The sequence below is a fragment of the Lepidochelys olivacea genome (genome assembly GCF_965140295.1).
Source record: "Lepidochelys olivacea isolate rLepOli2 genome assembly, chromosome: 8".
Classification (NCBI taxonomy): domain Eukaryota; kingdom Metazoa; phylum Chordata; order Testudines; family Cheloniidae; genus Lepidochelys; species Lepidochelys olivacea.
The window spans coordinates 45,905,975-45,931,048 of NC_140418.1; the positions used below are offsets into that span (position 1 = coordinate 45,905,975).

At 40.8% G+C, this 25,074-nt stretch overlaps 1 protein-coding gene and 1 long non-coding RNA gene across 18 annotated transcripts in view; one reads left to right on the forward strand and one right to left on the reverse strand.

The window, feature by feature from the left end:
- DNM3 (dynamin 3) overlaps nucleotides 1-25,074 on the reverse strand; it is a 304,267-nt gene that overhangs the window by 78,785 nt on the left and 200,408 nt on the right. For 7 of the 14 annotated variants that reach the window (XM_084637835.1, XM_084637834.1, XM_084637825.1 and 4 more), the window contains 2 exons: nucleotides 24,839-24,948; nucleotides 6,410-6,521 (listed from right to left, as the gene is read on the reverse strand). In XM_084637835.1, coding sequence (XP_084493961.1) covers nucleotides 6,410-6,521; nucleotides 24,839-24,948 — 222 coding nt within the window. Of the gene's footprint in view, nucleotides 1-350; nucleotides 2,182-2,540; nucleotides 2,695-6,409; nucleotides 6,522-24,838; nucleotides 24,949-25,074 lie in introns of those variants that run through there. The other 7 variants (XM_084637827.1, XM_084637828.1, XM_084637832.1 and 4 more) reach the window with 5 other exon arrangements.
- Nucleotides 3,600-25,074, forward strand: part of LOC311525570 — a 31,963-nt gene continuing 10,488 nt past the window's right edge. For 2 of the 4 annotated variants that reach the window (XR_014712807.1, XR_014712808.1), the window contains exon 1: nucleotides 23,826-24,044. This is a non-coding gene — a long non-coding RNA (uncharacterized lncRNA). Of the gene's footprint in view, nucleotides 4,421-23,825; nucleotides 24,045-25,074 lie in introns of those variants that run through there. The other 2 variants (XR_014712806.1, XR_014712809.1) reach the window with 2 other exon arrangements.

A 25,074-nucleotide genomic window follows, 5' to 3' on the forward strand; every position in this document is an offset into this window, starting at 1 on the left:
GGACAGAAGAGACAGTTTGGTAACCATTCCTTAAACCTATTTAATAATCAGCTATCCTGCTTCCTTATAGGGTTTTTTTTGTTCTATTTTTACAGTTGGTTTAGTGCAGTAAAGCTGTATTACACATGAAATGGTGAAGCCAAACACTTATATACTTTTTTTTAAATGAATGTAGTGCCAGTGTGTGCTCGACCCCCGCCCACCGGCCCTGCCCTAACTCCATCCTGCCCGGCCCCCATTCCAACCCCTTTCCCCAAAGTCCCCACCCCAACTGCGCCCCCTCCCTGCCCCTATTGAACCCCTTCCCCAAATCCCCGCCCTGGCCCCGCCTCTTCCCCTGAGCACGCCGCATTCCCGCTCCTCCCCCACACAGCTTGTTATGCCACGAAACAGCTGTTTTGCGGCGGTAAGCACTGGGAGGAGAAGCAGGGACGCAGCACGCTCAGAGGAGGTGGTGAGTTGCGGGGGGGGGGGGGGCAGGGGAGAGCTTGGAAAACCTCTGTGAAATTTTTTCCCGTGGGTGCTCCAGCCCCAGAGCACCCACAGATTCAGCACCTATGCTTTGGGCTGTACTGAACCCAGTCAGCCACACCGCTAAACCACTGCAGAGAAGATATCGTGGTCATAGGTCATCACGGGCCCCAACAAAGTATGCGTACCAACGGGACACTAATCTTACATTTGCTACATCAGGTCACGTGACTGGGGAAAGTCATGCGTATTGTCAGCGTGGGCACCGGTGACCCTAAGAATAGTGTTTTACCCTGTTATGTTATATCTGTCTCCTGTTTAATATAATTACTGTGTTGTGTATGTTGTAAGTATTTGTGTTATTTCTTGGGAGTCTACAACTATCTGGCAAGTAAGTGGGGGTTACCCCGTGGTTAGAATTTTCCTCCCAATCTGCCCTGGTGACCCTGCCAGTAAGGAGCGAGGGGGGTGGAGGCACTGCCAAATAAATTCATAGGGAAAAATAAAGAAGATACACCCTGCTCAGTGGGTGGCAGGATCCAGAAAAACCCAGATCTGTGCATCAAAACCTGTAAGCAGACTGGCATTAAAGAAGGTAACCGAGTGGAGAGGGGGCACTACGTAAGAGTAGTCTGATTGGAGCTGGCTGAGATATCTGAGCCATTAGCAATTATCTTTGAGAAGTTATGGAAGACGGGAGAAATTCCAGAAGACTGGAAAAGGGCAAATATAGTGCTCATCTATAAAAAGGGAAATAAGGCCAACCTGGGGAATTACAGACCAGTCAGCTTCATTTCTGTACCTGGAAAGATAATGGAGCAAATAATTAAGCAATCAGTTAGCAAACATCTAGAAGATAATAAGGTGATAAACAACAGTCAGCACGGATTTGTCAAAAACAAATAGTGTCAAACCAACCTGATAGCTTTCTTTGACAGGGTAACAAGCCTTGTGGATAGGGGGGAAGCGGTAGACGTGGTATATCTTGAGTTTTGTAAAGCTTTTGATACTGTCCTCCATGACCTTCTCATAAATAAACTAGGGAAATGCAACCTAGATGGAGCTACTATAAGGTGGGTGCAACACTGGCTGGAAAACCATTCCCAGAGAGTACTTATCAGTGATTCATAGTCATGCTGGAAGGGCATAATGAGCATGGTCCCGCAGGGATCAGTTCTGGGTCAGGTTCTGTTCAATATCTTCATCAATGATTTAGATAATGGCATAGAGAGCACACTTATAAAATTTGCGGACCGTACCAAGGTGGGAGGGGTTGCAAGTGCTTTGGAGGATAGGATTAAAATTCAAAATGATCTGGACAAACTGCAGAAATGGTCTGAAGTAAACAGGGTGAAATTGAATAAGGACAAATGCAAAGTACTCCATTTAGGAAGGAACGAACAGTTGCACACATACAAAATGGGAAATGACTGCCCAGGAAGGAATACTGCGAAAAGGGATCTGGGAGCCATAGTGGACCACAAGATAAATATGCATCAACAGTGTAATGCTGTTGCAAAAAAAGCAAACATCATTCTGGGATGTATTCGCAGGAGTGTTGTAAGCATGACACAAGAAGTAATTCTTCCGCTCTACTCCATGCTGATTAGGCCTCAACTGAAGGGCACCACATTTCAGGAAGGATGTGGACAAATTGGAGAAAGTCCAGAGAAGAGCAACAAAAATGATTAAAGGTCTAGAAAACATGACCTATGAGGGAAGATTGAAAAAATTGGGTTTGTTTAGTCTGGAAAAGAAGATTGAGAGGGGACATGATAACAGTTTTCAAGTATGTAAAAGGCTGTTACAAGCAGAAGAAAGAAAAATTGTTTTTCTTAACCTCTGAGGATAAGACAAGAAGCAATGAGCTTAAATTGCAGTGAGGAAGGTTTAGGTTGGACATTAGGAAAAACTTCCTAACTGCCAGGGTGCTAAAACTTAATCTATGTTTTTAAAAAGTTATTTAGTTCACAACAATGTAGTCAGAAGAAGAAAGCTAATGGAGTTTGGAGTCGTAGATTCAGTTTTTATATTTAGAAATCACTTATAACCCTCTACTATTTATTAAACTAAATTCAGTCAAAAGTAGATAAATCATCTGCACATGATATCAACATATAGACATTTTATAGTGTGCATTATCTATTCAGTAATTGCCACTGAAAAGTCAACCTTTTCCCCCCCATCATCAAGCTTTGGTATCGGAGACGCCACTCCATTTCCCTAAAATAAGAAATAAATGTGGTATACCAGTTATTATTCTGTGACTAAATGTTCACTTTTCAGTGGAGTCCACTGTGCACTGAGTGTGTTAACATCATTGAAAAGAAAATAACATTTACATCATTACTGTATAAACAATTTGCTGCAGTAGGTTTTGTAGGTATAGGATATATACCCATATGTATAGAATTTTTTTTTATATAAAACATACCCAGTATAAGCCAATATTAAACATGGCATAGAGCTGTCACCATTACAAAGTCAGCATCTACCAACAATTATCACACCCGACACTTTGACGACAATATAACTGTGGTATCTCAGATATCACTGTCCAGTACAGTAAAACCTATGAATTTATCAATAGTTAAGTCCAGAAATGACCACTATGATAATCTAGTCTGAGCTCTCCATTACACAGGCCAGAGATGTTTATTTTGTAATGGTGAGTATTCTATATATTTAATATATATACTTATGCTGCACCCTAGATATAGAGACAATGAGAACTACAAACTAGAGAAGAAAATTTTTTGTATAATTCAGAAATTCTGACATGTGCTCTTATTATTACCAACTAACTACTTGTATTGTGATACATCCTCTAGGTTTTAGGTGTTCTTCAGAGATGCAATAAAGCACAACCTTTGCCCTGAAGGCCTTAAAATCTAAGATGACAAAAAATAAATGAAGGGCAAGGGAGAGGGAGAGGAATAAAGATACAATTTATAAAGAAAAGGAGTACTTGTGGCACCTTAGAGACTAGCCAATTTATTTGAGCATGAGCTTTCGTGAGCTACAGCTCACTTCATCGGATGCATACCGTTCTGCAGTTTCCACGGTATGCATCCGATGAAGTGAGCTGTAGCTCACGAAAGCTCATGCTCAAATAAATTGGTTAGTCTCTAAGGTGCCACAAGTACTCCTTTTCTTTTTGCGAATACAGACTAACACGGCTGTTACTCTGAAACCTGAATTTATAAAGAACTGCCTCTTAACCTAGCCCTTATGAGTTATCTATTTCCTGTAGTTACCATGATAGACTAGGTCTTGAAGAGGGATTTGAAGGAGGAAAGGATTATGGACTAAGGATGTAGCGGGGTGGTAACCCCGCTCCGGTGTGGAAGGGGTTAAAAACAGCCCTGGGAAAGGGCTGCCCCAGACAGCCAATCAGGAGTGGGCTTGAGGCAGCCAATCAGGGCCTGGCTGGGAGTATAAGAAGGCCTAAGGGAGGAGCTGGGTCAGAGTCTCTGTCTAGCTTTGGAGAGAGATAGATCTAGCTGCCTGAAGGAGCAAAGGATATGTTGGCCAGAGCCGTGCTGGGGAAGGGCAAGAGGAGTTGGGGAGCTCCAGCCTGGCAACTCCCCAGGCTGAGGTCTTGATAAAGGCCTATGCAGGTACTGGGGCTGGGAGGTGCAGCCTGAATAGGTAGAGGCAGCTGGTCTGACCCCTTGCCAATGATGAGTGGCCATTACAGACTGCAGTTTGCCCCAGTGAGAGGGGGTTAGGTGATGACTGGCAGTAGCCACTGAGGCAAGGTGGGTATAGAGGATTGGGGGTTCCCCTGGGAGGGGAGATGCAAAGTGTGGGGGTACTGCTGGGGCAGAACCCTGAGGTAAAGGTGCACTGGGGTCTGGGAGGGACCTGAGGCAGATGAGCCACCAGATGGTGCTCCAAGGCTGGAAAAGAACTAATTCTCAGATGACCAGCAGGAGGTGCTGCACTGGTGAGTCTCCACTCTGTTACAAAGGGGCATTAAGTTAGTGAACTAAGGATTTCTTTAAGGAGGGCATTCCATTCCTAAGTGCTGGTATAGATGGAATTATGAAGGAAGTAGCTAAATTGTGAATAACACAGGCATGTTCTGGAATAAGGTATGAACAATAAGATTCAACAACATGCTAACTGTTTTGATACCATTTTAAAAGCCATGGAAGAAGGGAAGGGAAGGGAAGGCAGCTGATGTAATATCTGGATTCTTACAGTGAATTTGGTAGCATCTCACAAAATAGTACTTGCAAATTTAATTCTGATTGGCTTCAATATGAGTTCTGTTGCATGGACAGACAACTGACTGAAGGATCATGAAAAAGGAAACAATAAATGGCAATGTATCAGCTGGTTGCCAGGTATCCAGTGAGCTGCCCATGGATTGGTACTTGACTCACTTTTATTCCATTACTTATTCCTGAAATAATTTGTTTAAAATCTTCCCTAAAAGCCCAGCTAGGTGTGGGGGCGGGGGGTGGCAAGGTAATGAACTCAAGGCCATTGGGTTGGTGGCGCTGGAGTGGCAGCCTGGTATGAGGCGAGAAAACTACGGGCTGCATGCATATGTGAACAGCAACAAATAGCAGGCGGATCAGAGTTGGGAACGTCGGATTGAGCGGGTGGCTAGTGAAAGCAGGAGCAGTGGGGGAGGTGGTGGTGGTACAGAGAGGGAAATAAAGATGACGATGTAAGAAGTAGAGCAGTGGACTCTGGGGAGCTGGGGAGAAGAGCAGATTACTTCAGAATGGTTGCATCACCAGCCAGACAAATGTGCAAGCTCTTTGATGGGAGAACAATCTATTCACACCACTACAGTGATGTACCAGAGCGAAACAGTTAACGAAGGAAAGGTAACCTACACATTAGCAGGCGATTTTCAAAGGCAGTTAAGCCTCCCAAGTAATACTGAAAGTCTATTTGTGCCTTTAGAAATCTCCCCTTGTATCTACAGAGGATACTCAATTGGCAGGTACTGCAAATACTAGTGAAGACAGAAAAATAATACTTAAGAGTTTTTCCACAAGCTCAAACTGCCCAAGTGTCAAATAAGAAAATCCCCCCATTGACCCAGTCCCCTGGGAGTTCCATCATGAAGAGGGGAATGCGATTACTGTAGATTTGTCAAATTACAAAGACCTCTTCTGATGGAAACCTATTTAGAAAATGGAAAATCCATAGGTCTAATGTAGGTCCTTAATCACCACTGGCACCCTGTACTGGAATCCATGCTAGTGCGGCCCTTCGCTACATTGAAACCAGAAGCTCAGACAGACTTAAGTAATGAGGTCACTTTGGAAATCAGACCAAAAACCCTTGCATGCTGTGTATAAATAACAACATGAGACAGGCTGACAAAGGCCATAAAAATATGAAAGGGCAGTCTGGCAAAATAATTTCCTGCCTTTCTGTATAGTATGTCCAACTGTTATTTTTTTCCTACTCAGTTTTCTTCATATTCCACTTAATTCGGTAAACTTGTATTTGGAGAGGCTTAATGTTTGCCTCACACGCTGCAACAGGCAGTAAAGCAGTAAAAGAAATTTGCATGACAAACTGGAATACCTCCTTCAGTTCCAGCATATGGGGTCTGCAGGAAGATATTAGCATTCTGCAAAATATGTCACCTTCAAAGACAGGAATAGATAGTGTGAAGTGGAAGAAAAACCCTAAAAGGTGTCAGTATTTTTATTGGACCTGAAGGATTGATTTAATTAACAAATTATTTCTCTATGGCTGGAGGGCTTGTTATGTATTAACCCAGAATGTAATTTTACTACTGAGTTGTGAACCATTAAACAGCCATAGGTCTCAGCTCAAGTACAGCAAAGCAAAATACATAAGCTCTAAGGACATCTGCAAACAGAGCTTAAAAAAACTCTTCCCAGCATTTTTCTGACTCTTAACCAGGGCAGCTACTGAAAAAGTAGTGATGTGTTTAACTTACTGAGGATTTATCAGGATAGACACCAGCTCGCAGTAGGGATGCCTTCCAGCTATCCATCTCCTCCTGGGCATCACAAGCCAGCTCAAGATAGCGATAATCCTTGTAAACATTCCTAGAACATAGAACATTACACTATAAAATTTGAACTTTGCTATTCTGCATCATGTACAGAGCATTTCAAATAACAAATCCTTCAGGATCTATAATTATTTTACAGCTTTTTGAAAGGGGAGACATGTGACGGTCTGATAATTACACAAAGGACCTAAAAATGTTAATTTAAAATAATAATGGTCTGGATGCACTGTAGTTACAGAAGCTTTAGATCTAGTGTTTATTAAAAGTGTGGAAAGCCTGATTTTTAAACTAGAACACATTTAGGGGCAAAATGCTGCTGGAACGCAGAGGACAAAGACCGTTGTGAAAGAATTGCCAACAAAGTTGTATGGACTCTGACTGGCAGCTGCTGTAGCCAATGAAAATCAAGATTAGTAATGATCTTACTTTCCCCATAGTAAATCTCTCCAGTACAATACTAGTTCAGTTTTAGCTTCTGAACATTTTCAGTAAAAGGAAAAATTTTTTAAAAAGTCTCCGTTCTCATAAACGCAAAAGGATTCCATAACCATAAAAATACCTCAGACACACCATCTACTGCAGGGGTTCTCAACCTTTTTCTTTCTGAGGCCCCCACAATATGCTGTAAAAACTCCACAGCCCACTTGTACCACAACAACTGCTTTTCTGAATATAAAAGTCAGAGCCTGCATTAGGGGGTAACAAGCAGGGCAATTGCCCAGGAACCCACGCCACAGGGGGCATCGTAAAGCTAAGTTGCTCAGGCTTTGGCTTCAGCCCCAGGTAGCAAGCCTCGAGGCCCTGAGCTGCAGTCTTGCATGGCAGGCCTTCAGCATTCTTCCCTGGGCCCCAGCGAGTCTAACGCTGGCCATGCTTAGTGGACCCCCTGAAACCTGCTTTTGACCCTCCAGGGGGCCCCAGACTCCCGGTTGGGAACCAGAGACCTACCGTATGTAATTAAGAAACTCCCTAAACACAATTATAGCACCTTGTTATTAATGTAAGAAAAGAGAAGAAAATATACATGATCTGCAAGGCAGTGGTATTTATACATTCTCCATTAAATAGAATAGGATTTCCCCCTTATGGTTTAACCATTAATTATTACCTAATTCAATGTCTATACACAGACTAGATTGCTGTAAATTGGTCAGCCAATTGTCCTTTCAGGAAAGGCTATAAGCTTAGCTTAATTGTGAAACCACATGTTGCTAGATCTTAATGGAGATGCAAAAATCCATTTTTAATTGCAACAAGACTGTTTTCCTGAGCAGCAATGGAACAATTTTTGGGGGGGATGACAAAGATCACTAACTCACACAGCAATAACTAGAGGTCCAAAGACATTTTATATTAGAAGCACTGTCTCTCGCAATATGTTACCATATTTTGAGAATTTTTGAGACCAAGTATGCAGCCAGAAAAATATATCCACTTTTACTACTAGTTAGTCCATTTCTCCAGAATTCCAGGGACTTTGGGACTTTCACCTTTTACATATCTGGAGTACAATAGGTTTGTTATACTTCACCTTTGCTAGAGAGATTCCCTCCCCATTAATGACAATATCATCTGACAGACATCATCTGTTTTTTTTAGATGGAGTATCAGGAAACAGATGGGTATAAAACCTGGACATTTAGCAATAAACTACCATTGCTATACTACTATGGGTAGTGATTCATGCTATGCTACATTGAAGTGAAACATGCCCATATCAGCATATAGGCATACATGGCATTATTTGTGAGTTTATATACTTAATTCAAACTGCAAACCACGATGAGTACAATTTTGACTCAACTGATTAGAGACTTCAGATGGATTATTTTTTTTCCCTCTAAATATATTCCACATACACAAGCAGCTAAAAAATCTAGGTTGCCTAAAACAGGGAGCAGAGATATCTGAATCTTATTTCATCTACAAAGTTTGGGAATTTGGAATCAATATGTGTAAAGTAAATTAAAGGATATGGTGACAAGAGACAGAGGTTGAACAAGGCAGCTGGATAGAACTTGCTGATTTGCTGCCTGGAAACTTTTTGGTTTTAACTGTTTTAGGTAAATTAATTAGGTTGCTACAGTTACGGAAAAAAGATCAGCTAAAATGTGAGGAGGCACAAAATAAAAGCTATAAAACATGAAGATTCATTGATTCCCAGGCTAGAAGGGACCTTTGTGTTCATCTAGTCTGACCTCCTGTATAAACTAGGCCATACAACTTCCCCAAAGTAATTTCTACAGCAGATTTTTTAGAAAAACATCCAATCTTGATTTTAAAATGGTCAGTGATAGAATCCACTATGACCCTTGGTAAATTGTCCCAATGGCTAATTACTCTCACCATTAAAAATTTACACTCTATTTCCAGTAGGGATTTGTCTAGCTTCCACTTCCAGCCATTGGCTCATGTTAGACTTTTCTCTACCAGACTGAAGAGCCCATTATTAAACATTTGTTCCCCATGTAGATACTTAGACTGTGCTCAAGTCACCCATTAACCTTCTTTTTTTTTAAGCTTAATAGATAGGGTTCTTTGAGTCTAATGCTATAAGGCAGGTTTTCTAACCCTTTAATCATTCTCGTGGCTCTTCTCTGAACTCTCACCAATTTATCAACATCTTGAATTGTGGATAGAAAGCTGGCTAGATGGTCGGGCTCAACGGGTAGTGATCAACGGCTCGATATCTAGTTGGCAGCCGGTATCAAGCGGAGTGCCCCATGGGTCGGTTTTGTTCAACAATCTTATTAATGATCTGGATGATGGGATGGATTGCACCCTCAGCAAGTTCACAGATGACACTAAGCTGTGGGGAGAGGTAGATATGCTGGAGGGTAGGGATACGGTCCAGAGTGACCTAGATAAATTAGAGGATTGGGCCAAAAGAAATCGGAGGAGGTTCAACAAGGACAAGTGCAGAGTCCTGCACTTAGGTCAGAAGAATCCCATGCACCGCTACAGGCTGGGGACTGGCTGGCTAAGCGGCAGTTCTGCAGAATAGGGCTTGGGGATTAGAGGATGAGAAGCTGGATGAGAGTCAGTAGTGTGCCCTTTTTGCCAAGAAGGCTAATGGCATATTTGGCTGCATTAGTAGGAGCATTGCCAGCAGATCAAGGAAAGTGATTATTCTCCTCTATTCAGCACTGGTGAGGCCAGATTTGGAAAACTGCATTCAGTTTTGCATTCTGCCCCCACTACAGAAAGGAGGTGGATAAATTGGAGAGAGTCCAGCAGAGGGCAACGAAAATTATCAGGGGGCTGGGGCACATGCTTTACAAGGAGAGGCTGAGGGAAGTGGGCTTGTTTAGTCTGCAAAAGAGAAGAGTAAGGGGGGATTTGATAGCAGCCTTCTACTACCTGAAGGAGGGGTTCCAAAGAGGGTGGAACTTGGCTGTTCTCAGTGGTGGCAGTTGACAGAACAAGGAGCAACGGTCTCAAATTGCAGTGGTCGGATATTAGGAAACACTATTTCACTAAGGGTAGGTCTTCACTACCCAACAGATTGGCAGGCAACAATCAATCCAGCGGGGATCAATTTATCGCATCTAGTCTAGACACGATAAATCAACCCCCGAGTGCTCTCCTGTCAGCTCCTGTACTCCAGTGCCGCAAGAGGCGCAGGCGGAGTTGACGGGGGAGAGGCAGCAGTCGATTCACCATGGTGAAGATATCATGGTAAGTTGACCTAAGTACGTCAACTTCAGCTACGTTATTCACGTAGCTGAAGTTGCATAACTTAGATCAATTTCCCTCCCCCTCTCCCCCAGTGTAGACCAGAGCTTAGAGGGTGGTGAAGCACTGGATTGGGTTACCTAGGGAGGTGGTGGAATCTCCATCCTTAGAGGTTTTTAAGGCCTGGCTTGACAAAGCCCTGGCTGGGATGATGTAGTTGGTGTTGGTCCTGCTTGGAGCAGGGTGTTGGACTAGATGACCTCCTGAGGTCTCTTCCAACCCTAGTCTTCTATGATTCTACTCACTAAGGATCCACTGATGTCTCATGGAAAACTGTGAAATTTTCTTTGAAAACAATTGAAATTTTCTTCTCTCTCTTCCACTTTTTAGAATTACTAAAAATCATAGACTATCAGGGTTGGAAGGGACCTCAGGAGGTCATCTAGTCCAACCCCCTGCTCAAAGCAGGACCAATCCCCAATTTTTGCCCCAGATCTCTAAATTGCCCCCTCAAGGATGAGCTCTCAACCCTGGGTTTAGCAGGCCAATGCTCAAACCACTGAGCTATCCCTCGCCAATATTTGCATAGAAACAGGATATTCTTTAAGCATCTGGTTATTTCTCATGGGATGCAGTAATCTTGGGATATCACTATCATCTCAATAGCAACTTACTGTGATGTCATAAACCCAAGTTCATGACATCAGACAGGGGAGTATGAAGCAGGAATAGGTGAACTTCTAAGCAACACAAATCTTGTTTATATGCAAACATTTATAGCTGTGAAGAACATGGAAAGAGAAATACAGAAAATATACATGGAACTACCAATGAGTAGTTTTTTCTAGGTTTTCCATGATCAATTATTTAAATATTTGAATATTCTTCAGGGTGGATAAAAATCTATGGATTTTTTAAAAAAAATTTAAAAACAGATTTTTGATTAAAATGTTTGAGGAAAAAACCTATCTAAAGATAGTTTTAATTAACATACATTATAGCTCAAAGATATCTCATCCTGGAATAGGGATTCTAAATTCTAATTCTGTAGTATGAGACAATATATTCATGTAATGTTTAAGAAAACTTGTAAATGAGTTCCAATAGTTCATGGATTAGGGACCCAATCTTATTCGTTTCCACACGTTTCTGTGTAGATTTAGGTTAATCTTTCTATCTGCCCAATGGGACTCAGTGCTCAGTCTAGAAGATACCATCACAGATGCTTAGTTTTGTAGTTCTCAAACTGTGGATTTGTGTCTCCAGAGGTAACATGCTTGTTAACAACAGCAAAAATGTTTTTAAATAAATATATAGAGGTGAGAAATAACAGACCTCAACTCTATTGTCCCTCTGCAAATTTGTGTATACAGAGTCAATCCTTTAGCTCTCTCTAAAAGTGCATAGATTAAAGAAGTTCAATGAATAGAAGATTGTTGGGGTGGAACTGATCTGGACAAAGAGAAGTCTGGAGATAAATCTGAGAAGCGAGGGACATATGCTTGTTTTGATAAAATATTATATGTTTGCTGTTGAAGAAAAAGATCCAGAATACTTAACGTTGTTTTAGTTAAATAAAACAATTTAAATGTCTGTCTGGTGATGTTCTCCTCCTAATACAGCATGGCAAGAAAATCTTCCAAATATTAATGATTAACCTGTTGAACTGAAGATAATTCACCTCTCAATGACTTCATAAATATCTGCTTCAATTACCTTTGGTAAATGAAATAACCAAACAATCATTCATTTTCTGATATAGCTGTAAAACTAATCTGAAAAGTTTTTTCAAAATAAATCACTGTTTAAAAATATATAGTGTGTACATTCTAAAAATGAAACCTACATCTCAGAGTTTTGAAGAATATGTATTAAGGTTATAACAACCAACAAGAATGCACTTTTATGTAGAAAACCATGATTAAATTGAGTATTCCTGACTAGTGATTTTAATCAAATCCACCCTGATATTCTTCAAATACTAACACAGGAAAACTGTAAAACCACACATTCATACCCCTCTATTGTTTACAATATTTCCTCTTGTAAAGTATCATTTTAATGAAATCCTACGTATTTAACAAAGACAAATGTTTCCATAATCACATTACTGAAAATTAAACTAATACAAATATTTAATGTGAAGGAGACAAAAGAGTAATATTTTCTATTTACAAACTGTATAATACCTTATACACACAGTTCTATTCCTGTAAATAACAATTTGATGTTTTGAGATTAACTACATCAAATAGAGAAGTCATTTCTACTTCCTGGAAAAGTTATCTAGTTATATTTTTCTCTTTCTTCCCCCTCTAATCACACATTACTGGAAAGATGACATACTGAGACTTCTGTTTTTACTGTTACCTCTCAGCTATTAATAATTCTTATGAACTCATAGATATTTGATTTTCCCTCATATGTTGACTCTGGTCATAACCTAAACTGTGAATTCTTTGTCTTAGGCATCTGTACAATGCCTAGCACAATGGAACTCTTATTGCCCCTAGGCACTACTGCCATATCAAATATAATATATACTGCAGAACACAATACCATACAATTAACAGTGACTGAACATTTACTCTAGTGACCTATCAACTCCTTTTCCTGAGACAGTACATCCACTGACCCAGTTACTATCTGGGTCATCCCCTTCATGGCAGGGTTTGAAGGCAGCTAGATATCCATTATGCAAGGCTGCCTGAAATGCCCCACCCACTAGCTTATGCACCAGGCAGAGCTCTCATATAGAGCTCGCAACTAACAATGCTAACACTGTAGTAAAAGTATGCATGACATAATTAATTTTTCTTTCTTGCCCTAGATAGCAAAACGAAACCAAGTCAAAGCATAGAGGTGTGTAGAGCTCAGTGGACATGTAATACAATTACAGAAATGGAATCGCTACTTATGTTTACCTTGTAATTCTGCCTTTCCAAAGATGATATATTGCATGGTAGTCTTGGTCCTGCTCTCAGCTCCCCTGCCCAAGACAATCAGAATGCCCCAAGATCTTTCTCTCCCTACTGCTAGGGGTGGTGGTGTGCCACCCTGGAAGTGATGCTTTTGTAACTTTCTAATCAGTTCCTGATTGAGTGGGAAATGAAGTAAAAACCAAGCCAATCACAACAAATAAAATGGCAAGGGAGGGATAGTTCAGCGGTTTGAGCATTGGCCTGCTAAACCCAGGGTTGTGAGTTCAATCCTTGAAGGGGCCGTTTAGGGATCTGGGGCAAAAATTGGGGATGGGCCCTGCTTTGAGCAAGGGGTTGGACTAAATCTCCTGAGGTCCCTTCCAACCCTCATATTGTATGATTCTATGATTGAAAAGCCAGTGTCTCAGTAGGCAGAATAATGATGTAAAGATCACCACCACCTCTGAAAGCGTTTTCACCAACCCCTAAGAGAACGTGGGTCAGTATGTGAGAATCCTGGAAGTTGTCTGCTTCAGAGAAGCAGAATTACAAGGCAAGTAAAAAATCTCTGTAGATGATAACATATGCTATGAAATATTACTAGCAAACAAGTGTAGATAATGCATCCAACTCAATAAGGTAGAATGCCAAACGTTATTGAACAAGAGGAAAAAAGGTATGGGTGGGAGAGAATTTCATCTCAGTTATGGAGTGTTTGACGTGAGAATTGCCTAATTTATGTGTTGCACTGGAAGTTACGTATAATAATTTTATGAAGTTCTGTGGTAAATCAGCCTATGGGAAAACCAGCTGAGCTTAGACTTCTAAACTCGGGGTTCAGGTACTTGGCAATAACAATGGTTCTCTAGCTACACAATTTGAGTCTGAGAGATACCTACTTTATCTCACATACATTCACTAGGTTTCTTTAGCAGAGAAACTATTTAATAAACTCATGCCATATACTTGAAATTAGGAATACTGCTAGAACCAGTATGAGAACATTGGAAAATGAGGAGAGGCTTTTCCTACATAAAATTAACTTTTCATTGAAAAACTTAACATTTCAATTATTATTATTATTATTATTAGTTCCAAAAGCTTCAGTTTTCCGCCAAAAACCTTGGTTTTCCATTCTTTCATGAAAACTCAATTTTCTGCAAAAAGCGCTTTTCATAAAAAATTGTTTAACTGAAAACCTAGCTTTCTATTGAAAACCACTTTCAATGGACCAACCATTCCAGAACTGGAATTAAATTTTCAAGTGCGCCCACTGTATCTGTAAATATATTGTGGTAGGTATGTTCTGCTGTTGCAATGTGTAATCTGAGAGTGTTTTTAGCCCACATTACTACAAATGGTTTGCTGGGTTGCCAGTTCTCACTATTTTATCATGAGTCTTGTGATATTTGGTGTTTTTCTTGATGCCTCAAAATTCCTGGAATCCTGTGGTTATGTGAGAATCTCAGTTTCCATTAAAAAAAAATCCAAAACAAAAAAAAGCTTCTCGCCCTCATGGTTGAAGAGATGTGAAGGGGCTGACTATTTTTTTCCAACACGTTGGGTTCTTCTAATTCCTATCCAAACTGTAATTTATTATATATCATAACATTTTTATACTGTATACGTGATCATTATTGCGCTCCAGGTTCACATAATTCATTTGCACATTAGGAGAAGATGGAGTTTGGATTCCTTTCAAGCAGTTTCATTCAAGATTTGCAATGACCTACTTATTAATGTAGATGTTCCTTGACAATATCAACCCTGTGTGATGTTCCAGCAGCTTTTTATCTCATGGAGTTTGACCAAAACATCCAAGCACCTGATTTAGAGAACTGCATTTAGTATTATTCTGGGAAAGCTCTTAGTCGTAACTGTCACAAAGCAGGGAGCATTTCTGGTTACTCTAAATAAATGCACATCTGCCCATGCTGAAATTAATGTGTTTTTCCATCCCAGAATCATTTCAAAAGTCCCTATACTGATTTCTAAGCAAAGACATACTATAATATAATTATAATAGTACAAAGAGGCTCATAGATCAGGGCTAACAATTAAAAATCTTTTCAAACAAGGTTTTTCAACCCAGTGGAAAGAAACGCAAACAGATCTAACGAATGTGAAATGGAGAAACTAATCTAAAGTGAAAGAAATATCATGAAAACAATCTGACTTTTGAAAGAAAATGTAACATCCAAATTAGTAGAGTTGTACCTAGAAAATGAGTTGCTAAGGCATTAAACAAATTTCAACAGTATGGCCCAACGTTAACGAAAAGTCACACAGAGACACTGACAAAACAATGGAAGACACACCATTCAAGTGAGATCATGCATCTATCTGTGAGGGTGGGCATTGTGTGTGTGTGAAGAGGAATGGTGATGGGCCTTTCAATACAGCAGAGTGAATGGTACCAGGGATAGAGAATCCAATCTTGTTTGACATAACATACCTGTCTATAATCCGAATACTAAATCTTTCTATTTTTGCACATGCCCAGTAAGTTATCCACAATACATATGCAGCCCACTCCCACATTCATACACTCACTTGCCCGTCACATGTCCATGACTTTTACTAAAAATACCTGTGACTAAATCATAGCCTTAATGATAGCACATATGGCTGGTATCAAGGTCAGGGCCAGGGCTGTCCTTACCCATACACAAAGTACACAGCTGCGTAGGGCACCCAGAAATTTGGGGCATCAAATTTCCAGGTGCCTGACGGAGCTGCATGCTGCTCCAGGCCCTGCTCTGGCTCTTCCCTAGGGCCTCCACCCCTGCCTTGCCTCTTCCCACCCCGTCCCCACTCCTCTGCGGACTCCAGAAGCGGTCGGCCAGCACTCCCCAGTAAGTAGAGCAACCCAGCTCCAGCCTGCTCCACTCCCCTGACTCCCAGCCGCACAGCTGGCAAGTGCTGGGGGGCAGTTTTCCCCCCTCCCCCCAAGCCTGGGAGCCAGGGGAGCAGAGCAGGCTGGGGCCAGGTCACTCCACTTCCCGCAGGAAGTGACCAGCCAGCCTCCACCCCCACATAGAGGCCTGGGGCCAGTCTCCCCCCTCTCCCCCACAGAGGCCTGGGGCCTCACACAGCCCCCCTGTGGAGGGGTTGCATAGGGCTCCAAAATAGCCAGGGACGGCCCTGGTCAGTGCTTCTGCACCTGCAGGATTCCTGTCACATCAGCACCAAATTTTGTTGCCCCAGAACATTCCATCAAGTTACCTGCCATATAAAAAAGCAGAGCTAATGTGGTCTCACTCTTTAACCAGTAGCTGAAAAAAATTGAACTTAAAACCACAGGGGAAGATCTTTAAGTTGCCTACAGTGCTGGCAGCAGTGCTTAGGGTAGATTTCATTGTACAGTGGTCACTCTTAAATTGCTGATTACCGTTGTAAACCATAGAGCTTGATGTCAATATTTGCAATTTCTCTAGCAATTCCTTCATACTTATGTAACCATACCTATGTATCGAAGGCAAAACTGGCATGTTTTTAAGGGCAACCGCTGTATAATTTCCATTTCAATTCTTCTATATGTGTGTCAACATATTTTTGTGCACAGGCAGCTGCTGAGATATAATGATGATGGACCTGCTATACCTTGATAAGCAGATGTACTGTAAGTGGCATGTAATTATTAGAGAATATATAAAGCAAAAAACATCAAGTTAGATTATAAGGAGGCATTTATCCGCACTCATAAGTCTGCAAATATGCCATGACAAATACAGCTAGAAATTATAGAGCAGGAACGTCTGTGAAATATGCAATACTGAGCTCATAAACCACTAAGGCCCTGATTCTGAACCAAAAAAAAAAATAAACCCCCACGCACTACTACACCCACACCCTCTTAACCTGAACAATCCCGTTGAAGTCAGTGAAACTACTCACAGGCTTACACATAACTCCATGTGATGTAGCATTGGGTCCAAAAACAGAAATGTTTGCCATCTGAAATTATTTTGTGAATTTCGGGGTCTTTTTATATTTATTGCATCATAATAGAATTGACTTTAAAAGTCTAGAGTTGAATGCAGACTGATCCACATTTTTGGAGTGAAAAACTAAAAAGTTGCATATATTGGATATTTTTACTTTGGTTGAAAATTACCATAAAATGAAAAAAATACATACACAATATGTGTTTAATATACAGCCATGTAAAAAGGAACAGGAATCTAAACATTCCATAAATATACACATTCAAGACCGGTATTTTTGATATTAACTCAACTCTAAGTAAGCTAGATACAATACACTGGATTTGAAGTGTGCTTTGGCATATTGTTATACACACCTGAAACTCCATAAGCAGTTTTTAAATACAGACAGCCAGTTTTTTTAAAGGAAAGAATAAATGCAATGAAGTTAGGGCTCTGCAAATATTTTCTTTATGAAGCCATCCATCTGTAGTAAGTTAGCAGCAATGTGTGACTAACATTTTCTACAAAGGCATGCCATTTCAGTTCACTACAATAAGTATGTGTGTTAATTAAAATTAATTACACATGCCTCTCAAAATATTTCTTTTTTTTTCCAGAAGAACCAAACAGAACATCTCTGAGACAATGCTAGGAAAGAAAAGTGCTTGAGCTTTACTCTACAAATCAGACCCACTTGAGTAGTCCCACTGAAGTCTATTGATCTTTTAAATTAACATAACTATTGTCCTAATGGGGAAAATGAGCAGAAAGAGAATAGTATACTAATCATTGTAGACTACCTTGATTATGAAAGTGTCTAAATTTCAAAATATATCCATAACAGAACTATATCCATAACTCATGTCTCACTGATCATCTGTGCTCGCAGTAATAACTTAAATCAGCACAGAACTATCCAATTAATACTCTAGAATGCAATTAGTACAGCTTCTATCTTAGATATAACTCAGCCTTTAGGATTCCATTGTTTCTGGACAGGGAGTTGTTTGTTATAATCACACATGTTGGTAGAGTAATACTAACAATTAACAGAAAACAACATGATTTGCCTAAGAGCAGTGTATAATACTAGTATAATGGGTAGAATAAAACAGAAGTAAAAATTTAGTTATTTCCTAGGTACCATCCTTATAGAAAGGGTTGGCAGAATTAAATGTTTTCTATAATTTTGATTAAAATAAACATTGATATTATCAAAGTATTTTTTCAATTTTTATCAATTTAAATGTTCACAGTTGTGCAAAATTATGGGGTTTAAGCTTTTTTCCCCCCTTATCTATTTAAACTGTCATAGTTGTGGGAAACTGGAGAGGGCAACAATGATTATTTAATGCCAAAAGATGTTGAGTTTCAAAGAATTTAAGCTTTCTAACTGTTAAAACAGAAACTGTCAACAGTATATGTCAAAATATACAAAGTAAATAGCTTTAACTCAAACACTAAGAAGTTCTCAAGTGGCATTTTTCTTATCTTGCCTATCTGTGAATTTTGATTATTGATGGAAGTATTTTTTCTGTTGGTTAGTGTGTGTACAGGAAAATTGACATTTGCCTATAAAAATGCAACCCTTCCAAGCCTACCTATGTAGCACTTTAAAAAATACTAAATAAATGAGCAAATGTTGATTGCTGCACCTACTTCCAGTGTGTCAGAGGACATTGTTTTTTCCAGCAAACAGCTTCGTTCACTGACTCAGCAATATTTTGGCAAACTGCAGCAATAAACTTGATTGTTCCATATAAACCACTAAAAAAATCTTACTTTTTTGGTATGTGTCCATAATTCTACAGGTAATGAGAGGCCTCCTTGCAGCTAAACACAACAAATATGCTATTTGTGATGACTTTAGCATTGCTGCTGCTTCTTCTTAAGAGCTTTTTTTGCTCTGTAATGCCAGGCCTAAGACCTCTATGCTGGTGTCCCCTACCTGCAAATGCTGTGTTCTGCTATTTCCCCTGAATGGTGATATAAATGAAAGGACTGATAAGGCAGAGCAGTAAGCTACTGAACTGCAATTGGGGCTTAAAACTTATTTGTTAAATCGGATTTCTTTAGATTACAACTGCTTCAGTACTGAACTGAACAGAATCCAGAAGTTTGCTGTAGTTTACAAACCTCAAAAAACTGTTATCTGGATAAAATTCATCTGGATTTTTTTAACGCACTCTCACTCCCTCATTTGTAACACCACATATGGGCTATGAATAGGCTCAGCCCCTAGCTCTCCCTGGGGCTTGGCTTTCTTGGTAAATCAAAAACAGTAATAAAACACACACCTCAGCCTAAGCTTCCTCCCTGAGCTTGGCTTCCATCCAGCAGCTCTTAGGTCTTAGCTCCCTGCAGTAGTTTCCTCTCTTTTGGGTGCCCCTCTATCCCCCTTATATGTTAGGGTGGTGGTAACCAGCTGCCATGTGGCAGCCAGAAGAAATTCAAGAGCTTTATTCAAGCTTACAATTCCTGCTAATGGGATGGGGCTTACAAGAGGCATGCCACTTGGTACATTGCTTCCCTCCAAGAACATCTACTCTGCCACCTTTGCAACCCACACAGGACCCACCCAACTCCCCAAGTCACACATTGCCTCCGGAAGACCCAGTCTCTTCTCTGCCTGTGCATTTCTTGTGCCATAGTCCCGAATGACATTCTTGAGCATCCCCTAGGGTCCAGGAAATGTTCCCTCTCTCTCCTGAAGACAACTACCCAGGCTAATGAATGAGTACGGCACCCCTCCCCAGAGTCAGCCTACTTGCCCCCTATGCATAGGGGAGTGATGGCTGAGGGACAACTCAGAACAAGTTCTGCTGTCTGCCGTTGTTCATCTCTGAATAAGCTCTCCCATACCAACATGGGAACACACTGCGACATCACCGCTACTCGTTCAGCAGTCACACGACACTCCCGTGGGTATCTCAGCCCATGCAGCTTCAGCTAGACCATGTAACTTCTGATAGTCACAATCCACATAGGGGCTGGTGGCTCACCCCATCATCTGGGAAAGCATCATTTTGGTTTTTCTTTCAGTGTCCCCAAGACTTTATCTTCACAATGGTTCCTCTACCTGCCTTACCATTCGTTCCTCAGACGGAAGCTGTCTGGAGGCTGAAGCTTCAACCAGGGGACAGCAGGTGCTGGCACACCCAAGTGCCAATATTAGCTATTCCATCAGGCCCTCTATTATTTGGGTCCTCAGTGTGAGTCTGTGTAACTGCAAAGGAACATCTCTTGTTCTCCAAACCCACCTCTCCACCCACACACCCCACTACGGACAACCATGAGGAGAGAGGACCCTGATAAGATCATTCAGTTTCTTCTAGAGAGTATGGCTAGGGGAGGGGATGCAGCAGTCTCCATTTTCCCCTGGAGCCAGGTAGGGAGAGATGAGGGAGCCTCTTTCCCTCTCTGCCACCCTGGAAGGGAGAGGGCATCAAACAGGAGAACACAGCTTCCTGTGGGAAAAAGGGTAGATAAGGGACTCCCCAACAGACAATTTTTCTCCCCATCAGGTGCTGCTCCCGCTACTGGCAGGTAAAGGCAGCAGCCAGCAAACAACTCTCCAGCCAGCAAACAAAACAGACCAGCTTCCTCCTATGGCTCCGTAGCTCCAAAATCTCCCTCCTGGTGTGTCCCTTTTTCACCAGGAGAGAAGAAGCAAGAAGAGGGAGCTGATCTCCCCTAAATTCAGGAGAAGACGTGGAAGGGGAACTCTCCCCCTGCTTACAGCAGAGAGGAGGAAGATGCACTCCTCACACTTCTCCTTATTCAAACCCCTTCTGATATCCATAAGGAGTCAGCAGAAATTGCAACAGCTTAATACAAGGTTCGAATACCTGCCAATAGAGTGAGTCAACCAAAAAGCTCTGCCTCTCTGTTACAAGGCTGAAAGGGTTATTTTAAGGTGGCACAGAAACAAATTAAATGAAATAGCACCAGTGCTAATTTGTGATGAGAGAGGTGCCGGGGCTCCAGCAATTTTTTTACTTTCATAACTGACGCGGCAAGCCCAGAGGTGCCGGGACTATGAACTGCCAAGCCTAGAGGCACAAATTAAGCACTGAATTGCACTATCTGGAATTCCACAGCCATTAGTAAGATCATCAGAGACTATGATTGCTTCCCCTTTTTAACTAAAGACAGCTGGAACTGTTGTACAGTTCCTAAAAAGAGGCATATTTGCGACTATAATGCTTGTTCCAAGCTAAAGTACTTGCCTGAAAGAAAAAAAAATCCATCAGTGAATAGTTTTTATGGGAAATATGTGGGGAGTGGGCAAAGCATTTGTGCTGAAATCCTAGAATAAAAGTAAACTTTCAGGGAAAGACAGAATTATTATCTTTTGTTTGTTCTTGAACTTTGCCCAGGAGCCTCGGGCTTATTCATCGTGCAGCCGTTGGATGTGGACCTACTGTTCATGAGCATAGGATTGGACAGAAAATCCTCTCCCTGGCTTTATTAGCTCTACTTATGACAGAATGCTAGTCAATCATTGTGAAAATGGGAGAGCGAGTCAAATGGCAGTTTCTCAAATACCATTTGCTCTAGCCCCAAATGCTTCTACCTAGGTAAATCAAAAGAGCCCACATACATTAATATGCCCCGGCATGTGAAATTTAGTAGTACGTATGGTTTAAATACATGGTATCTCTCTACAGCTTTTAACAATTATTTGGTTTGCTGGAAACCTCTAGTTTCTTTTTCCTTCTGTTTAGGCAATGTTACTCGGATAAGCAGCATATCCCTCCTATTCCATTTCAGGGATTTAATTTAGAAAGCAATCAGAAAGGAATTTAAATTCATTATTTCACAACGCAGGCTCTTCATACACACACAATTATGTTTCATTACATGAGAATTTATCTTCTCCATGAAATCAATTGCCATAGTCTTCGTTCATTACACGTTACCAAATCACATTTGATTTGTCAGAGAGCTGTTGACTTCTGTAGTAAATCAAAATGACAGAGATTGTTAGTTTCCTTACTCATCTATCTAGTCTCCTATTCAAGCCTGTCTATGTTTCTTTTCAGCAAAACTAGGATTTCCCCTAGTAACTGTATTTCACAACTGGGGAGGTTTTCATAAATGGAAAAAATGCAGTATGCATAATCCAGGAAGCTATTGAAATGTACAGTATCAGAAACATATGGCTACAGGAAATACCTTGGCAGTAAGAGGCTGGGAATGAGAGAACAGTCATCAAGAAAACTCTCTTGACTAAAGGGAGACCTGGCTTTAACAATTTAAATATTTTTAAATGCACACGAAGAAACTTTGCCTAGGCGATGCACAAAAATTGGGTGCTGGTTGAGATTAAGGAGGAAAGTGGAACACAGGATGACCCACATACTATTCTGGGATGTTATAGTAGATGGCTTTACTACTGTTCTTTAATTATCTGTTTTTCAAATACTGAAATCATTGGAGTCTCGGAAATCCTCAACAGATAAAAATTAAAAAAAGGTGACTTCTTTCTCAGTTAGTAGCATATGAAAGGAGTGACTAGACACGGAGTTTATTTTATACTAATAAAAAAAGTGAACAGTGCAGACTCTCACAGTTAACATTCCTCTTCCCCCTCCTCCCCAAAACCCCCCCAGAAAAATATCTTCATGATCAATGAACTTTAAAATAAAATGATATCCATTATACCAGTGGATCTAAACGTTTTTCATCCAAGAACTTCCAGCCCCCAACCTAGCAAGGTGGGAAGGGCAGGGTGGTCACAACCCAATACATGTTCACAACCACCAGGCTGAAAGCCCCAGCACTAGATCGTTTCATCCAAGCCTCAACAGCCCCACAATGCTACTGCAGGGTACAGTTTCTACTGTGAGGCAGTATTAGATATTAAACCAGTACAACACTTAATTTCAGCCAAAAAGAGACATTTCTAGAAAGATCAAAGGAAAATCAGCTGCATTGTGGTAGCAAATAAATTGCCATTTTAAATATAGTTTAATAAAAGGATTCCCATGAACAAGGAGCCCATCTCTTCTTGCTACGGAATTCTACTTAGACGACATTATTCTGGCATCTTATTGGTGCACTGTCATGTCCTGTCATGCCCATATATATTTCAGGATGCTTTTAATGCAACTTCAGAATGCAGGAGGCCCAGACAAAAACTGAGTGTGTAGTAGTTCTAACAGATTTTACACATATGAATCTAAAATCCTCACTCCACAATCTACATGAAGATCTGGTGAAAATGCACACGTGAAAAATCACTCTGCCCCTTTTTGGTGAACTGGAAAAGGTAAATGATTTGTTTCTCTCCTTTCTTCACAGCAGTTTGCCCATTAATATTTAAAAAGCACAAAATATTCATAACCATTAGCAAAACAAAGGAGAATTGTCCCTGCGGAACATAAGGCCCTCCGACCCAAGGGGCTGAACTACACGCGTTCCTTAAAAAAATATTCCTATACTCTGCACAGAATCAATAAAATTGACAAGGATCCATCACTACAAAGTTATATTCCATGACTGAGCTGTGTGTGTAAACAGTTAAATTACATTTCAGGTTCCTCAGATAACTTCTCTTACATTTCAAAATAAAACTTCTAAAAAGGCAAAAAAAGGTTTAAAAAGCTTTCTGCGGAGTCTAGAAATGCAAATGGTCAAGAGTTTTAGCTCATGTTCCTAACGATTATTTGTGAGATATTTTCCAAGTGCAGTGTTTGAAACAGAATACGAACATGCGAGCCCAGCCCAACAGTTTACCAGGTGTACTGCAAGACTTTACGGGGCATTCAAGCATGAGACTCAAACTTAGTCTCTCACTCCTGAAGCCAGCTGCAGCTGGGAGTGGTTCAGAGATAGCCCGCTCAGCCCTTGTGGGAGAGTGTGCCTCATTTTGCTGGAATGATCACTTCTGGCCAGTTCAGGAGCAATAACAACCGATTCTACAGAGAGTCCTATCCAGCCCTTCTTAGCTGGAAAGACATTTCAGCACATCACAAAGCTTTGAAGGGTGAGGTGAGTGAAGGAGAAGATAAAGGACAAGTATTACAGGTACTTAAACTGATTTTTTGAAAATAGGACTCCAGAAAATGCAGCTTATCTACTGAAATGCTATAGCTTCATTGAGCCAACTGCAAGCATGACTCCTCCCTTTAGAAAGAGAGCACTGATCACTTGCATTTGTGTGTTTGTTGTAGCGTTCACCTTTCTTTTCTGTTTGTACACGCTAGTCACACTCTCCTGCTTTTTAGAAGAATATCTCCACAGGGGTACAACACTCTCACCACTCGATACTCAGAAGCAGCAGGCTTGCTGGAAAAGTGTCAGGTGCTGAATTAAGATTCGAATGAATTAGGAAGACAGAGGTATCTCATTCATTTGTCCCTCAACTGTTTTTCAAAAAACACCTACAGTGTCTGATGACGAGAGACAGTGTTTCTGTGGAATTGAGGGGCCAATCCTCAACTGGCGTAGGTTAATGTAGCTCTATTGACGTCAATGGAGCTTGCCAATTTCAACCAGGATCTAGCCCATAAAGTACAGAAGTCTCAGATGGAAGGTCCAGCGACACAAAAATAGGACAGGGAGGGGATCGGTCACTCATTCAAAGGAACAAAATGACCAGCCATGGTCCTGAATCCACACCATGAACAGTGAGAATGATGTAAGGATGCTAACCTTTGGTGCCATGCATCAGGATTAAAGGAATAGCACAGAAAGAGTTGAGATGACAGTATTTAAGAGGTTTAATGTCTCATTTTATGGGAACACCAAAACTGCAGTCATTTTCATTAAATTGTAAACCTTCTCAGACCTGAAAAGCACTGGCTGGCACCTTCCCTTACCTTTGCTCCGTGTTAAACAAGGCAAAAATATGTTTGCTAGACATGAAGCTCTTTTCAACATCCCGCACTTTCAGGTTGTCCAAGGGAAGCATGTACTTCTTTTCCTTTTCCTATTAAAAATAAATAAAACCACAAATACTGTAATATGTTTCAAAGAAAGCAGACATCAGCATGCTATAGTTTAGTTAGCGACTATTCTGTTTACTATCTTGACACCAACACTGCTATCAAAGACT